At 39.1% G+C, this 18,913-nt stretch overlaps 1 protein-coding gene across 2 annotated transcripts in view; it reads left to right on the top strand.

Annotated features, from left to right (window-relative positions):
• KCNK2 (potassium two pore domain channel subfamily K member 2) overlaps nucleotides 1-18,913 on the top strand; it is a 206,922-nt gene that overhangs the window by 94,663 nt on the left and 93,346 nt on the right. For both annotated transcript variants that reach the window (XM_043543656.1, XM_037895724.2), the window contains one exon: nucleotides 6,889-7,003. In XM_043543656.1, the coding sequence (XP_043399591.1) occupies nucleotides 6,889-7,003 (115 nt within the window). The remainder of the gene's footprint in view (nucleotides 1-6,888; nucleotides 7,004-18,913) is intronic.

Genomic DNA, 18,913 nt, shown 5'->3' with positions numbered 1-18,913 from the left:
AGCCATTGCTCCCTTGGGGAGCCACAAATGGTTAATGGGGGAACCCCTGTTGTTTGGGAATAAAAAAAGTCCTGTCTAAAGAAACAATTGCTCCTCACAGAGCCATAGGAGCATCTTATATTGTAGCCATGCAAAGTGCAGAATGCAAACAGGCATGTACCATAGCAAGACCCTTCTACTTCCAGCAATAGTAGATGTATAGAATTATGATTAGTGAGCACACAGCCATGAAAACCATTCCTATGTCACATAATGCCATCTGTCAATGCACTGATGGATGATCTTGCAGAAAATGTCCAGGATAGACCAAGCTGATAGACCAAGGAAAGAAGAGTCAATATTTTGCACTGCACCTTGATGAATCCACACACATAGCCAATATGGCTAAGCGTCTATGTTATGAGAGATTTGTCACAGCTGGTCCAATAGTTGAAGAACTTCTATTTTGCAAAGAAATCCCAACTCAAACAGCCACTGAGCAAATATTCAAGATCCAATTCATAGCAGAGGAAAGTCTCAACTGGGCTATATAAGTGGGGTTTTGCACTGACGAGGCAGCAGCTATGACCAGAAAGACCAGTGGAGGTTCAGCACAAATAAAGTGGCATCAGCAGCAGTACATGAGGCCCTTAAAATTGTTATTAAAATGGTTAATTTTGTACAATCCCAGGCAATACACACACATTGTTTTAGTATGCCGTGTGACTAGATGAGCTCTGAGCCCACTCACAGGGAGGTCTGGTGGTGGGGATGTGGGAAAGTGTTACAACCCTCTTTGAATTGCATAATGAAATGAGGATTTCTCCCTTGGGAAAACAGATCTTCCAGATTACACATGTAATGTGGACTTCTTGACTTACGTAATGGACGTATTTGGCGAATTGAATGCACTGAACCTAACACTTCAAGGTAGAAGTACAAATATACCTGATTTAAAAGAGAAGAGCAAGGGATTCATGAAGAAACGTTGTCTTTGGTGATATCACATTGAAAAGGGAATTATTGAGATGTTTCCAATGTTATCAGACTTTTTAAAAGAACAAAGTGAAAGTAATCAAAATGTCATTAAAGACCAAAGATTAACTAATTTTTCTGTCTTGTATTCCCATTTTGATTAATATTTTCTTGGCTTTGAACATTAATCTCCGGATACTGACTGGATTCTGAACCCATTCTCTGTAATTGTTGACTCCATTCCAACATTAAGTATCCTGGCTCAAGAAAGTCTCTTAGAATTATCAGGTAATCATACACTGAAGACCAAGTTTTCAAATCTAGCAAACCAGGAATTCTGGATTTTTGTTAGAGTAGAATACAGAGAGCTCAGTGATGAAGCTATGAAAATGCTGCTTCTGTGAGTCTGGATTTTCAGCAATGATTTCTGTGAAAATTAAACAGAGAAATAGCTTAAACTTGGAAACTGACTTTTGTCTGGTGCTATCAGAGATTCAACCAATCATTGTGCAACTATGAAGTTTGAACCAGGCCCATCCTTGTTGGTAAAATCTTAGGCTGTGTCCAAACATGCCACAAATCCATATTTTCAAATTGTAGTTTGAAAAAACTTGGATTAGACTGGCTTTTATCATTAAGCATACATCATATAGTTGAAAAAAGTCACAAAACTGTCTAAACTTTAGTGTGCCTCTTGACTCTAGTCTCTTGAACTATTGAATCTGGTTTCCTGAGTCAGTAAAAATATTGTATTTTGTTCTGAGGACTCAAAATATCTCTAAATACTAAAAGGTTTGGGAACCATGGTTCTAGGTAACTTTGTGGTCAGTAGGGCAGACACATTAAAAAGAGAGATGTTGAAGACTATATTGGATGCTTTCAACCATTTCCCCAGTTCTGAAATGTAGGGAACTATGTGGATTTATATCAACTGGAGATATTATTATTTATTATTTATATTACTGTAGCACCGAGGAGCCTTAGTCATGGACCAGGACCTCATTGTGCTAGACTGTGTACAAACACAGAACACAAAATGATGATGCGTGACCCAAAGAGCTTACAATCTATGTCCGACAGCTGGAGACAGACAGACAGACAGACAGATGTGGAAGGACAAGGAAACAAGGAAACAATACTGGTCTGCATCACAGGCCGTGGTCTTTGCACACCGACAGCCTAAAACAGTCAGGTTTTTTGTAGGTATCACAGCAAAGGAGAGTTTTGAGGAGGGATTTGAAGGTGGATAATCATGGGGCTTTGCGGAGGTTTACGGAGAGCTCCTTCCAAGCGTGAAGGGCAGCACTGGAGAAAGCACAAAGGTGTTTGTTTTAAAATTTAACAAGTGCATAATGGAGACTGGCATCTCTTGTCCCTTTGTGACTAAAAACATCTTCAAGTTGTACCCTTTTGACCAAGGGAGAGATCTCTTAATGTGGTCATCAACTGCAGTGTACCATAGGTATGACATTGATAGTGTTAATGTGTCCTCGTATTTTACAGATGAACGACCTTATATATAAGAGAGAATGATGTACTGTAACCTGAAAAGTTTTCAGTGACAATAAAAAGTGCAGAAAACATTTTGCCTCTATCACATTAGAAAGGTCAGTCTTGGTAAAACTGCTTAAAAACATGTGTATTGCTCTGTACAGTGTTACTGCAATACAAAAGAACCACAACACTTCATGGATAGTCCCATAAAAGTGTATTGATCTCCTGCTTTACCACATCACATACACACTAGGAAGTATGTTCCCATTTCCAGGTGCAGGGATTTATGATCAAAACCCTTTCACATTGAAGTGAAACCATGCTGCACCCCTAAGTGTGGTCTGAATGTAGTACAGCAAAATTTCCAAGAGCAAAAGGACTATTTGTATAGTACTATTATTGTATAACTAAATTAGTATAACAGATCTTTTTGGCATGTTGCTTAAAATAGTTTGTCTTTTTACACTAACATTTAAACAGTGATCAATACCAGGTTCACTCGTTACTGTTAACTGATGTAGAATGTGCTAATGTACACAAGGCCGTGTTGTCCAGATCCAATCCAACAGTGAATTCTGAATTTTGTTTACTCGATATATTTACAATCTGAACTATAGCTATTTTAAAAAGGGACAAAAAAGGTGGACCTGGGGAATTATAGACCAATCCGCCTAACTTTGCTACCTAGAGAGAGACTGGAACAAATTGCTAAACAGTCAGTTTGTAAGTATCTAGAGGATAATAAGGTGATAAGTAATAGTCAACATGCATTTGTTCAGAACAAATAATTCCAAACCAATCTAATTTCCTTGTTTGACAGGGTAACTGGCTTAGTGGACAGGGGGAAGCAGTAGACATGATATAGCTTGACTTTAGTAAGTTTTGACACAGTTCCACATATGTAGTGTAGTTGTACCTGTGTCAATCCCAGGATATTAGAGAGACAAGGTGGGTGAGGTAATGTCTGTTATTGGACCAAGTTCTGTTGATGAGAGTCCCACATGACATTCTCAAAAGCAAACTAAGGAAATATGGTCTAGATGAAATTACTATAAGGTGGGTGCACAACTGGTTGAAAAACTCTCCTCAAAGAGTAGTTATCAATGGTTCAGTGTCAGACTTGGAGAACACATCAAGTGAGGTCCCACAGTCATTTTCATTAATGACTTGGATGTTGGAGTAGAGAGTATGCTTATAAAATTTGTGAATGACACCAACTTGGGAGGGGTTGCAAGCACTTTGGAGGACAGGATTAAAATTCAAAATGATCTTGATAAATTGGAGAATTGGTCTGAGATCAATAAGTTGAAATTCAATAAAGACAAGTGCAAAGTACTTTACTGAGGAAGGAAAAATCAAATGCACAACTTCAAAATGGGAAATAACTGGCTAGGCAGCAGTACTGCAGAAAAGAATCTGGGGGTTATGGTGGACCACAAATTGAATGTGAATCAATAGCATGATGTTGCAAAAAAGGCAAATGTCATTCTGGAATGTATTCATAGGAGTGTCGTATGTAAGATATGGGAGGTAATTGTTCTGCTCTACTTAGCACTGGTGAGGCATCAGCAGGAGCACTGCGTCCAGTTTTGGGCACCACACTGTAAGAAAGATATGGACAAATTCAAGAGACAGTCCAGAGGAGAGCAACAAAAACGATAAAAGATTTAGAAAACATGACCTATGAGGATAGGTTGAAAGAACTGGGCATGTTTAGTCTGAAGAAGAGAAGGCTGAGGGGAGACCTAGTAACAGTCTTCAAATATGTAAAGAGGACTGTGAAAATTGCTTACCATGTCTTCCAGTGGTGGGACAAGACGATTAGTTTGCAGCAACGGAGATTTAGGTTAGATACTAGGAAAAACTTTCTAACTGTAAGGGTAATTAAGCTCTTGAGTAGGCTTCCAAAGGAGCTTGTGGAATCCCCGTAATTGGTGGTTTTTAATAATAGGTTAGACAAACACCTGTCAGAGACGGTCTAGGTCTACTCAGTGCAGGGGGCTGGGTTAGGTGACCTTTTGAGGTCCCTTCCAGCCCTACCTTTCTGTGATTCTATATGTATGCCCTAACCCCATAAATATAATATTAAGTCACAGTAGTTTATTTGTCTTCTGAGCACTGTCAGTAAGCATATATACAATTTACAGATACTGGACCTGATTCTTCTCTCTCACCAATTTTTACACTAGTGGAACTCTGATTTATACCAGTATTAGGCAAGAAGACAATCCTGCCCCTTATCTTCATTTAAGGGCCTTCCATTTCTTATTTTAAAAATGTGATGATTGGGGTTAATAATTAAGCACTGTGTAAGAGCTAGACATTATTATTTCTATGTGTTACTATTTAATAATAATAGTATGCCACCTCTTTTAAAATATGCTAGTCTCTTTGGGGGATGGGAGGTAAGGGAAGAGGAGGTTAAGGTTTCCTGGGAGTCCCTGTTCCTATACTGGGGTTAAACCACTTCTCTCTGATATAGAGTTGGGGAGAGCTGTGGCCTTGCAATCCACTGGAGTTCTGATCTCAGCTCCAACCCAGAGCAGTAGCCACAGTCACCCTGACTTCTCACTGTGGCGCTGTGAGAGGGGAGGAGAGCTGTGCCTGTACACAACCTGTCTTTCAGTAGCATGGGGGAAGAGATACCTTGCCTTGAGGCTGGGCGCAGAAAGCCTGCAGCTCTGCTTTCAGCCCCTGGTGCTCCATATTACAAACACCTAGTCTTGTTGTCTGAGCGGTCAGTATGCAGCTGCTCACAGGAGCGGGTGTTTGTGAAATGAAACACCACGATGGGGAAAGCATACTAGAGTTAAGTTATGAATAGGCATCCAAACTTTTGGCTACACATCTGAATTTTCAGACCTTTGGGATCTGCCACGGCTATTTTTAAAGCAAATCAAAATTAAAACCTTTAAAGACATATAGTTGCAGTCCTGGGCTTCCTAACAGCTACTACTTAAGCAACTGACCTTTGAAAGTAGCAAGTTGAACATGCTGGCTCTGAGGACTTGTCTATATGGAGAGAAATTGACTGGCATAACTATTCTAGAATAGTTCTAATTTTATTAATTTTCTATTCCAGAATAATTCCCCAGTGTGTGTTGGAATAAAAGTGATTTTATTCTGGAATAATTACTTAACTTTGTATTATTCTGGAATAAAGTCACTGGAAGAATGTCCACATGGAGAGCTATTCCAGAATAAGTATATGGAATAGCTAAGTTCACAGTACCTGTGCTTAGGCCTTGGGTAGTTAAAACATTCACTTCAATATTGTACTCTTTGTTGGTTTTTGAAACACCAATTACCAATATAATGATCACTTATAAAATTTGTTCTGCTTTAAGTGAATGTTATAGAATACACCCTTAATTTATATTTCATAAAACAGTTTAATAAGTTTTAAAATAGCATTATTTCTTGGTGTTTAAAAATAAAATAAATACTGGTATGGGTCTGCACTAGAAACTGCTACACAGGGACTTTTTTGTGATAAGATAAATCTCAGTGAGATGACACTGCAGGATCTGGGAATTTTTTGTGAAAACGTAAATTTCACAATAATTGTGCTCATTCATTTCCACGGACAGAGCTGATGTGTTTGAGAAATACATTTTCAGTAATTACCTGTATTACATATATAATAGTATAAATCTAGAGGTCAACTTATATGGATAATTATTGTATAATATTTAATTCTGAATTTGTGGTTATCATATTGAAGATTTAATAACCTTATCATACAATTAAAGATATTTAATTATTACATTTTCTATCCTCTATGAATGTTCTTAATTAACTGGAATTTATTTGACATAAAATTACTCTGGGACATATTTTACCAGCATTTTAAAACAGACTTCTCCACTGATATAAGTGGGAATCTCTCCTTAACAACTGATGGGATGATGTGGCTCTGTTTTTTAAAACTATGGACCGAATCTTGCTTTCCTTACTCGCAGATAGTTCCATGGAGTCAATGTGAACAGTAGTTGGGGAACTAAATGTAAAGTGTTCATGTAATATGTGTTTTTCTGCATACAGAGAAAGGGTTACATTTTTAATTCTAATTGTTTCATCTAGTTAGGGTGATCCAAAACTCATTGAAGTCAATAAGGGTCTTATTATTGACTTCAGTGGGCTTTGGATCAAGTGCTCGATGCCTTGAGGTCCAACTGTGGAGTCCTGACACAATAAAATTTCAGTAGACATCAAGGACTGCAGAAATTGGTCCTTTATGTCTGAGATTTACTCTAAGGATTAAATACTAGCCTCATTAAAGTCAATGGCAAAACTCCAACTGACCAAAGTGAGCCTTTCTCTTTTTCACTGTTTACATCTAATAAGTGGCTTTATCTTTGTGAATCTACTGCATAATGTATGTTAACATCATTGTTTATGTTTCATGAATATTGACAAGTATCTTTTTTAAACTTGCAGCACGTAGTGTCAGCAATAAATGCAGGAATCATACCTTTAAGAAACACATCTCAAATCAGTCACTGGGACTTGGGAAGTTCCTTCTTCTTCGCTGGCACTGTTATTACCACCATAGGTAGGACACAACTTTTTATATTTTTACAGTACATGAGCTGTAATTTAATTTTAAATATGTGTGTGCGTGGGTGGCAGTGGGGATTAATAGTAACTATGGCAGTTTTGTGAGGACAAAGTATATTTGAATTTAGTAGCTGTGTTATCAAAATAGCTCAATATTAGACATTTTAAATCAAATATGTGCATTAAGCCATTGAGATATGCAGAGCTGCAAATCTCTACAATCAAGCATTTTTATTGTTGTCCTTTATAAATTCCAAGAGAGATGAAAAATCTCTAGGGATTCAATTTAACCTTACTAAGGGCTGGTCTTCACTACGGGGAGATTGACACTGCTGCAGTCGATGTAGCAGGGATCAATTGAGTGGGTCTAGTGAAGAACCGCTAAATCAATGGCAGAGTGCTCTCCGGTTGACCCTGGTACTCCAGCTCTCCAAGAATAGTAAGGGAAGTACACCGGAGAGCATCTCCCATCAATGCAGTGCAGTGAAGAAACCGGGGTAAGTCAACCTAAGCTACGTCGACTGCAGCTATGTTATTCACATAGCTGGAGTAGCGTAACTTAGGTTGACTTACCCCCGTAGTGAAGACAAGCCCTAAGTTCATTATAAAAATGGTTTTGATAGTCAGACTAGCATGCAACAGCTTGGTTTGCTTTTCAGCAAGTTCCTCTTGGGGTCAGTGAAGCTCAGAGCTTCCAGATGAATTGTCTGTGGTCACATGCTTAGTCAGCAGTTGGCATCCTAGACTCTTTCAAACTCTTAAGAGCCATTGCTCTGCTGTGCAGGTGTAAATAAAAACAATATTTGACTTTTTAAGTCCTTTGTTCTGACCTCAAGACAATGCAGCTTCCTTATAGCCTAGATATTAATTTATGTATGGGCAGTCCTTTTTGTTCTCCTGTTTATTTTAAATTATGGGATAAGTCCATAGGGGATAGAATTGGCACCCATAACATATTTATTAATTTAAAGAAAAAATAAAATTATAAATGCAGCATGTAGGCAATTATGCAGATCATTTTAGCACTGTTAACATTTTTATTGTAATGTAATCTTTATATACATTTCTTCCAGGAAAAGGATGCTCTCTTCAATTGTGTTTAATATGGTGACTTGAGTTCCTTTTTTATATAGGTGCATTTTATACTCTATTTATTATCTGTAAGTTTATATCTGTGCATATACATGAGTGTGTGTATGTGCATTTATATAATAATGTGTGTGTATGTATGTAATGTTTTGGCAAGTCATAAACAACCAAAACAATCAGCATATAGGATGAAATCCTGGCCCCATTGAAGTCAATGGCAAAATTCATATTCTATTCAATGAGTCCAGGATTTCACCTATAGTGAAATATAAAATAAATGATCAAAATATAAATGTCAATCTAATGCATACCAACAAAATCAAGGGAATTCAGAAGCAAGGCTATGATATTGGCTTGAGTCATCCTTCTTTATCTAATATCAATAGGCTTTTTTGCCTCAAATTAATCTCACTTTAATGGTGTAATATGTATTACAATTGGTCAAGAACTTATTCTAGTTCATTATGGTTTTGTTTCTAAATTCCTCATTTCCTCCTATTATTTTGAATATTTTAAACAATAGGAAGAAATAAGGCATTTAGTTCCAAATAAACCGGCATGCACAGTCCTGAATAGAACTGAGTGAAATCGAAATATCCTTCCTGCAGGACATTCTGATATTTCGACCGTTTGTTTGTGACCCAAATCAGGACAAAGAATTGAAATATCAAAAACTTTTGTGGAATGACACATTTAAAAAAAAAGATTTGGAAATGGTGAAATATTTCATTTTGGCATTTGCTATCAAAACAAAATATTTTGGTTTTTCTGAAACTAAGTGTGTTTTGTTTCAGTTTGTTGAACTGTCCCAAAATGTTTCATCTAGAGTCAATTCTATAATAAACTGCATTCCTTTATGGTGGCACATAGAAGTTGTAATTCAGGTTCCATGCCCCAATTCTTTCCTAGGGCCATACTCTCAGGCCAGGTGACCTTTCAAGCAGTCATATGACTTCCTTGATGTACCATCCTGCTTAGGCACAGAGGAGAAGTACTCTGGACAGCAAGCCTGGTCCATAGAAAAGAATGGGGGTATTAGGTCTCAGAATTACATCTCCCATGAGGCAATGTGCCACAACAGGAAAATGCAGTTTAGTGCTGAACTAACTTCAAGTGCAACATTTTGGATCAATTCAATAAGCCAAAATAATTAGATTTGGGTTGAAATGACCCCAAATTAAACATTTTGTATCACTTTTCCTAACAGAAAATCAAAACATTTTGGCAAAATCAAAATAATCCTTCAGAAATTTCAAATGTGCAGAAACTGCATTTTCCACTGATGGAAAATTCCTGACCAACTCTTGTCCTGCGCAAGAGCTTATATTTGTTTCTAAGTAATACAGGCACTACATTAAGAACTGTTTGTTCTTTTGTTTTCTAATCCTTCCTAGATTAATAAACTACATACTAAACTGAATTAGGCAATAGAAATGATCCTCACTTCTAAAATGTACTGGTTACCCCCGCCCAAAGTCATGGCTTTACATTGTAACCTATTTGACACCGCATCATCCCATCGTGACACAGAGGATTGACACTGTGGGGATTGACACTGCTGCAGTCGATGCAGTGGGGGGTTGATTTAGCAGGTCTAGTGAAGACCCGCTAAACTGATGGCAGAGTGCTCTCTGGTCGACTCCGGTACTCCACTGGAATGAGAGGAGTAAGGTAAGTCGACGGGGGAGTGTCTCCTGTCAATGCAGCACAGTGTAGACACCGCAGTATGTCAACCTAAGCTATGTCGACTCCAGCTACATTGTTCATGTAGCTGGAGCAGCGTAACTTAGGTCAACTTATCCCAGTAGTGTAGACAAGGCAAGGGATGCAAATTGATGATGGTGCAGAGGCCTTGTGATGTGCTGGAAATTTGGCTGCCATGAAAACCCTGAGAGAAGTGATGAAATCAGAACTAATGTCATTTTTTGCTGCAGTTTTGTTGGTCCTGCAAAAAAAAAAGTATTCTCAGTGTGTGATTTGACTCCTTATAGCATGATGACATGTCATCAAGTGATACTAAGTCCTGATATTACAGAGCCTGAAATACATTTAGGAATTTCTGTTCTAAATGTATTTCAGGCTCCGTAATATCAGGGCTCAGTATCACTTGATGAAACTGAGGCATTCCTGCCAATTTTGGGACAGATGGCAGTTACCAAACTTGATATTTTAAATGCTCATGAGACTGAAAATGCAGGCCATGGACATCCCCAAAGAGTTTTCAGGTGACTCAACCAAATATTACAGATAGTCTATGCAGAATTCCAGAGGGAACTTTATAATTATTTTCTTATATTTGTTCATTCTTTAATAACAAGCAATACCTCAGCCATGTACTTGAATACACGAAAAAGGTATTACTACCATTTACAGAAAATTATAGCTATTAAGTATAACAGCTGACAGCACATTCCTTGATTTTCTTAATTGCTCATCTATATAGATCTTTATCGAATCATTTCTACCACACTTATCACTGTAGCATCTAGGCATCTCAGAATTCTTAAGGCAACTGAAAGGTTTGCCTCTATAGAACTTTTGTTTTAATCTTCTCCCAGGAATACAATTCCTGTTATATATTTATCCATCACTGTCAAGTAGACTGGCTACCACTTACCTGGAGGGATTGACAAACCTATAATTAGGGATTCATCATGGTGTTTGAACCTTTTTCTCTGCCACACAAGCAGAGGGACTAACGGGGAAAAGAGTTTTCAATTGGGTAAATTCAAATACCGTAGTGATGGAGCAACATGAGTACATAGGTTGATAGAGCTGTTCAAACCATGCCGATTTTGACAGACTTTCTAGATGCTGTTGATGCATATGGTTTCACATTCTTTGAATTTCATCTGGAGTTTCAGATTCACTCAAACCCAGAAAGATGTGGGCAAAGCAAGCACAAGCTATCAGCATTCATTATAGCTCTGTGCATTGCAGCTGGGTTCCTGGGGCGATAGTTTTTTCAAACCCAGAAGTCAAGCTAGTGATTACTTGAAATTCTCATTTGAGGTATGCAGTTAGGTGAGAGAGGTTGGACTGAGAGGAGAAGAAAGCAGCAGCAGCGAAATCTCACAAATGGCTCTCTGACTGGGGTATCCAAAATTACTGAATTAGTAACCAGTAAACAAAAAGCAAAGATAACACACCAGTATTTATTTGAAGGATCAGGGTTTAACACTTTTAATTTTAATTACATTTCAATTTTAGGGTTTTTTTTAAAAAAACAGGTGACTTTGCCTTGTAAAAAAGTGTGAGAAGAGGAGCAGGATGATGCAGATGCCATGGCCCCATGTGGTCTCTGCTGTATCCCTTTGAGCAGAGAAAGATTTTGAATGTAGGAACCCTTTATGTTGGTTGTGTCTGACTGCAACAGCAGTGTGGCAGGGGCTGGTGGAGTCTCATTGAGGGAAACACAGCTCTTTGATAACAGCTCAGCATCACCCAAGGCTGGTGAGTGAAGGGTCCTATTGCCAACAGCAGAAAGGTGAAGGGTGCAGAAATCCCTAGTGCAAAGCCAGCCGATAGTTGTAATCTCAGCTGCTGAGGGAGATGAGGGAGAAAATTGAGCTTGTCAGCCAGCAAGAATGGACCATAAAGGAGCCAGGGAGGGCATGGCTGAGAGATGGCTGATGTTCAGTGGCAAGTAGAGGGAATGTGACACAGGGAAGTATGTCAAAAGGAACTGGTCTTAGCTTTGTTCAGCTATGTGACATCCTGGCCCAAGAAGGGACCTCAGAGTCTAACACTGGTGTTCCGTGCTTGCTGGGGGCAAGATTTTGTTACAGGTATGGCAAAGAAATAGGAAACAATAAGGCCACTTGGGATATATACACAGAATAGATGATGGCTGCCTGGAACTCATGTCTCCCTGTTTAGTTTCATATAGAAACTATGTCCCCCTGTTACCTCTTCACAAAGAGGTAAGCAATAGAGGGACATATCAAAAAGGGTGGTTGGATCACATGTTTAACCATAGTTCCCTGAGGAACTATGGATGCTGAAAAATATAAGGTATCTTCCTTTTCCCCATTATAGCTATGCTATTAAGGCATTCCTGATCCAGGACCTTTGTACAAAATAAGTTAAGAACTACATCAAACTTGAGGTAGAGCTGCAGATAGGGGGGGAAAATGCTTTTTCACCATTACTTTCTGCTCTGGACAATCCTTGTTGCCTGTGCACATTCAGTTTTGCCTGCTCTTGGTAGGAAGCTGGAAGGAGAAGAACTAATAGGCCTGTCTCCATGAGAAGAACCCTTACATTTTAGATCCTAGGAAAATTCACTACTAGATACCAGGTGAGGAAAGGGGAACTCTCTCTCCAGAAGTCCAGTGTCAGACCTACATATAGAAAAGTAAAAAGAAACATGTTAGGTGAAAGTTTCAAGACCCTCTGCAGTCCCTTGAGCTCACTTGGCTTTTTTCCCTATGCCAGCTTTCTCATCACACAAATCCATCAGTAACAATGTTCATAATGAAAAAATGCCCAGAGACTCCAACAAATATCCCAGCTTCACCCCAGCCAGCTATAATAATGCCGCCTTTTCTCCAGTCTGTCGACAATGACTTCTTGAAGCATCAGAATTACACAAACAACAGGAATAATATTTAATAGCTGTAATTTTTTAAACCACCAGAGAATGTAACATTTTACACAGCAGTTGTGGGGTAGACTCTGGTGTCTCAAGGACTGGCTGCACCTGCATTGCACACCTATTTTTAGGTCCTCCCATATGTAAGAAGCTAATGGTTCCACAGAGCTTCACAGGTAACTTCTGAGCTCTGGAGTATACTTTTTAGGTGTATTGGTGCCCCAGCCAAAGATTTTTCTTGGCAACCTCTATAACCAAGTCAACAAAGCAGATTGTTCCATTTCTTTCTCCCCCTTATTCTCTCAGTCTTCTTTTCACTCTCTTTTCACCATCCTCTACATTTCTCATCAACTTGGGTTCTGGCTGGCTTGCCATCTAGAGTTGTTATGTGCACCTGAAACTTGATGTCTTGGGTGAAAATGCATATCCCGTGCCTGAAGCCACCAAAGTTTGCACTGATCCCATCCATGACAATAATGAAGTTAAATTTCCAATACACTGTAATACTAAGACGCTCATGCTTTTTGGTTCCAAATCCCTAGACTCTTATTACAGATATCAAGTGTTATCATAAAGCATAAAGAAATATGCATATTTTCCTGAAATAAAATGCAGAGATTTTTTTTTTATTTCTGTTTTAGGAAACAATTGCAAATAGCAAACAATTGTTGGCATTCTAGAAGGCGGATCACATTAGTCTACAGATCTGAACTAGCATTTGGCAGACAAAATTAAATTTTGTAATTTCACATTTGTAATTAGATGTCTGGTCTACATATGTTCAAATACAACTTCATCATGAACACTGTTGCAGGTAGCTCTGTGGAAGAATGTAACTCTGTGGATGATTGTATTTTTTGTGAAATCAGCACTTTTTAAACAACTCTTGTTATGTAGTTTATTGATTTGACTCAGTTATAAAACGGTTCTGCTAACTGTCCTTGCTAGCAGACTTTCACTGCAGCTGTAAGGAATATGTGTTAACTCAGTAACCAAAAGCACAAACATATTGTATAATGCCAAATAGTCATTGTAGACATCTGAATTTGCAAATGACCTTTCTCCTTGGCTCAGCTGGACAAGGTAGTATCATCTACTCATCTCCATCAAATTATTTTCTTTTTCATTTTTGGTGCTACCCAGCAGCAAAAGCACACAGTGTAGTTTTTAATGGCACCATATAATTTAAATGAAACAGATGAAGTAACATCTTCCCACCCACACTTATCTCCCCTCCAAACATCCACACAATTTAGAACAAGCCCTGGAACGAGGGGTCATTTATATTGTTCCCATAAACATTTGAGTGAGCTGTCAAGGATCAGTATAAATATTACATTTCAAAAGAGTACTGGTATTGGTTTACCTGGTTATAAATGCTGAGGCTTCATAATGATCAAGAATATATAAAATAGTTGGCCAAGAAATGTTCTGTTACATGATTTTTTTTCCATCTTGGCATAGTTCAGACTTTTGCAATACAAGGCTATCGCTTGAACAAAACTAGAATAAATGCACTAAATTTTGCTGATGCAAATTCCTCTGGGGCATTTCTCTACTTGAGTGCTACAGAAACTGGCTGTCAAAGATTAATAGGATGTTGCAATAACCTACTGTCAGAAAGCAACAAGTGTTAGCCTAATTAACTTCATACAAGGAATTGGTATATAGATATTTCTTAAAATAAAAAAGCAAACAAATGTAGATTCTATACAGCTGTGAACTCCACCTTACCAGACGCAATTGCAAAGGGAAATCTGAATATGATTAGGACTGTATGAGATGTTATCAGAAAAACACTCTACTACCTATCTTTGTGTGCCTGAAAATTTCTGCTGTTGAGGAACTCAGGGACTTTTGAAATGGAAAAATGCCAAGAACACTCTCTAGGCTTGTCTACTTTGAATTAACATATGCCACATCATGAGCCTAGTTCATCCCCCTTTTAAATCTCTTGATGTCAGTGGATTTCTAGTCAAATTCTTCTCTGGCTCTTCCTCAAGTTATTTAAGTTTTTCTTCATTGTGACCTTTGCAGTATGTGACCGATGGGACTTTCCCAGCCAGAGAACCTTCCTCAGTTTTCTATCAAGGGTTCCAGTTAAGGCACCATCAAGCCACAGCAGTGAACCTTCCCTCTATTACTGGCTTGGAAATGCAAAGGGTTAAGTACAAGTCATGGAGTTTCAGACAGGGATATGTTTCTGTGCGGAAGGGGAGAGTAACCTGTTGCAAATACTCATCGGGATGGTGCAGGCAGAAGGTGGCAGAGAAGCAAATGGTGTTATGAATATGTGGTGATGACAGACATTTCGTAGGTGGTTGCTAGGGGATGAGGGGTTTTAGGAGCCGGAACTAGAGTGGCCCTCCACCTCTTACTTTGCACACAATCCACTCCCCACACCTCATTTCTGCTCTTTAGCAATGTATTTTTTCTATCTTCAAAAATATATGATTCTAACATAAAGAACTATTTTGTTTAAAGAAATCCCATCTACATGCCTTTAGCACTCAGTTTTTTCTTCAGTTTAATTTCTTGCATGCCTTCCCATCCACTCACCCCAGTTCTTGTATAAAACATTGATTTCAATAGCTTTGTAGATACTATCTTCTCCATTCTCATTTTTATATGTCTGTTAGATCTCTGCTTCTATTCTGTTGAATTGTAAAGGGAGCTGGTAGTGTCGTCTGTACTTAGGGTGCCCAACATTTCCCATTATAAATTTATGGTCTATTTATGGTCGCTTATAACTTAACACAACTTTAACCATTTTGGCTGAAATTTTCCATGCTGGGTGTTAGTTTTGGGATAAGTATTTTTGAAAAGTTTCAGCAGAAATGGTTCAGCCATTTCTAAAAATAAGATTACAGAAAAATAAATTGTTTTGCCCACGTTAAAAAAAAAACCTTTTAATTAATTCAAGGAAAAGCTCTAGCACCTTCATACTTGAGAGCAGAGAATTGAAATTTGGCAGAGGAGGGGACTGTGTTGTTAGGGACAAGGAATCCATTTTGAAGAACTTGGAGGAGAGGAAGGTGATCAGGAAAAGTCAACATGGATTCACCAAGGGCAAGTCATGCCTGACCAACCTGATTGCCTTCTATGATGAGATAACTGGATCTGTGGATATGGGGAAAGTAGTGGACGTGATATACCTTGACTTTAGCAAAGCTTTTGATATAGTCTCCCACAGTATTCTTGCCAGCAAGTTAAAGAAGTATGGATTGGATGAATGGACTATAAGGTGGATAGAAATCTGGCTAGATTTTTGGGCTCAACAGGTAGTGATCAATGGCTCGATGTCTAGTTGGCAGCCACTATCAAGTGGAGTGCCTCAGGGGTCGATCGGGGGGCTGGTTTTGTTCAACATCTTCATTAATGATCTAGATGATAGGATGATTGCACCCTCAGCAAGTTTGCAAATGATACTAAGCTGGGGGGAGAAGTAGATATGCTGGAAGGTAGGGATAGGGTCCAGAGTGACCTAGACAAATTGGAGGATTGGGCCAAAAGAAATCTGATGAGGTTCAACAAGGACAAGTGCACTGCTACAGGCTGGGGTCCGACTGGCTAAGTGGCAGTTCTCCAGAAAAGGACCTGGAGATTATAGTGGACAAGAAGCTGGATATGAGTCAACAGTGTGCTTATGTTGCCAAGAAGGCTAACAGCATATTGGGCTGCATTAGTGGGAGCGTTGCCAGCAGATCAAGGGAAGTGATTATTCCCCTCTATTCAGCACTGATGAGGCCACATCTGGAGTATGGCGTCCAGTTTTGGGCCCCCCACTACAGACAGGATGTGGACAAATTGGAGAGAGTCCAGCGGAGGGCAACGAAAATGATTAGGGGGCTGGGGCACATGACTTATGAGGAGAGGCTGAGGGAACTGGGCTTATTTAGTCTGCAGAAAAGAAGAGTGAGGGGGGATTTGATAGCAGTCTTCAACTACCTGAAGGGGGGTTCCAAAGAGGATGGAGCTCGGCTGTTCTCAGTGGTGGCAGATGACAGAACAAGGAGCAACGGTCTCAAGTTGCAGTGTGGGAGTCTAAGTTAGCTATTAGGAAAAATTATTTCACTAGGAGGGTGGTGAAGCACTGGAATGGGTTACCTAAGGAGCGGTGGAATCTCCATCGTAGGAGGTTTTTAAGGCCCGGCTTGACAAAGCCCTGGCTGGGATGATTTAGTTGGGGTTGGTCCTGCTTTGAGCAGGGGGTTGGACTAGATGACCTTCTGAGGTCTCTTCCAACTCTAATCTTCTGTGATTCTATGAAATGCCTTTTGGTGTTCCTATAAAAACCACCCAATTTTGACCAAATTATAAGTTTGAAAAAAAATCTCAGTTTGCACATGTTAAGGAGAGACTTGTGAGAGTTTGGCAGTTAAATTCCTCAAAGATTCCATCTGTACTGAGCATGCCCCATCCTCGGACTGCTGGGACTGAGCCGTACTTTCCCGGTAATTGATGCTTCCAAGAACTGTGATGCTTAGTACAGGAACTGAGAGCAATTGTGCGCTCTCAGTGCTCACCTGCTGGTGATCAAGCAGCATGGAAGAGGAGCAGCCTGACTCAAATGGGAACAAGAGACAGACTTTGGGAGTGAGGGGAGAGGTAGGGATAGGTTCAGTTACCTCAGGAATTCAACTTTGGAATCCAACAGGGAAATCCAACTTTGTACATTTAGCTCTGCTAAAATATTGCTGTTGTGTTAAAAATCAACTGTGATATAATAGATGGTCTCCCATTTTCACTGTATGGAACTTGGAAATTTTCACATTATAGTAAGTTGATGCTGGTGCAAGTGAAGCCTACTGGGGTAAAATGAGAGAACTGCTAAATGTAGCAAAGTTATTTCTAGGATGCTTGTCTGAGTAAAATAATACCCCATTCATTTATTTCTTGGTTTTAGTAATTGCATCAGGACTGGTAAAATTAACCACCAGAGCCTCAAATTCTGTAAGGGAGAGGGTCACAAGATTTTGCATCTGGAAGAAATCTCAGCAAAGTTACATGATCTTGTGCTTTACTTCCTTTACAAAATATAGAAGAAAGCATGTGATTTTGAGTCATGATTTGTATTTATCTATTAAAGGTCACTATAAAAGCACTTTTATGTAATCTGTAGATCTCCTGGGTAAGCTGATGGTAAACGCTCCTTTGACCATGTTAACTTATTTACCATCCTGTGCTGCATGATTCACAGCTGTTTGGCTTCACCTTTCAGTCAAATAGTTATAAGAGGTCAGAATTTTCAAAAAAGCTCAGTATGTTGGGGGCTAAGCTCTTTTGAAAATCTGACCATAAATATCACAGTAGGCGTTACTGGCTGCTGAAAGTTGCCACTTTTGAAAGTTGTCACATTATCTGGAGTGGCTCATGACTGTGAGGCCTACCTCAGGGCAGACTGTCAGAAACAGGCAGATACCCCAAGCTGGTGGTGTGTTCTATAATTAGATTTCACCAAGCCAGTAACAAATGTGAACTCCTGGATCACTATACCGGTTTTACCAGGGAGTCACAGACAGTCCCTTTAGACTCTCCAGCCTATCTTGCCACTCAGACAACCTGAACTTTGTGATAATGGTCTCTTAAACCAAAAATCACACCACATAAGGTTTCTCCCAGTCCCAAGAGACCAGTCACTTACCCCAGGTCAATTGGTATTCTGGATTGTACACCAAAGACAACACTGGCAGCCAAAGCTATAGTAAAATAATTAAAGGTTTACTGGCTAAGAAAAAAGAGCAAGAATTATTGAGAGTTTAAAGCAGGTAAAATATATGTACAGGTGAATCACAGTTTGTAATTCCAAAAGGTGGCAGTGATGTAATAAACTGCCAGTTTCCCAAAAGTGTTTTCAGGGTACCCAGATTGTTTCTGGGATCTCTGGTTTGCATCTGGCACACTTCCCTGTAAGCGTCCAAACAGTTCAGAGATGAAGGATCTTTCTTAGAATCCGTATTTATAGCTTCTTCACACAGAAAGCAAGCTGACAGTGTCTCTACCCACATGGGCTTCTCCTTTGATGACAGTGAGTGAAGAATGCACTTAGTCTTTTGACCTCCGACCATCATACATAATGGCCACTTGCTTTGAAATTAGCATTTTCTGTTAAAGTCCTTAAGTCCTTCATTAGCATTTCACAAGATTTCTTTGATGGGTGGGTATACATAATGTAAATGTTTGCTATTACATTATAACAGGAACAGGTAAGTGAAAACAATA

This window comes from Chelonia mydas, chromosome 3 (genome assembly GCF_015237465.2).
Source record: "Chelonia mydas isolate rCheMyd1 chromosome 3, rCheMyd1.pri.v2, whole genome shotgun sequence".
Taxonomy (NCBI): domain Eukaryota; kingdom Metazoa; phylum Chordata; order Testudines; family Cheloniidae; genus Chelonia; species Chelonia mydas.
The sequence above is the reverse complement of the archived record's forward strand: the minus strand, read 5'-3'. Positions and strand labels throughout refer to the sequence as shown.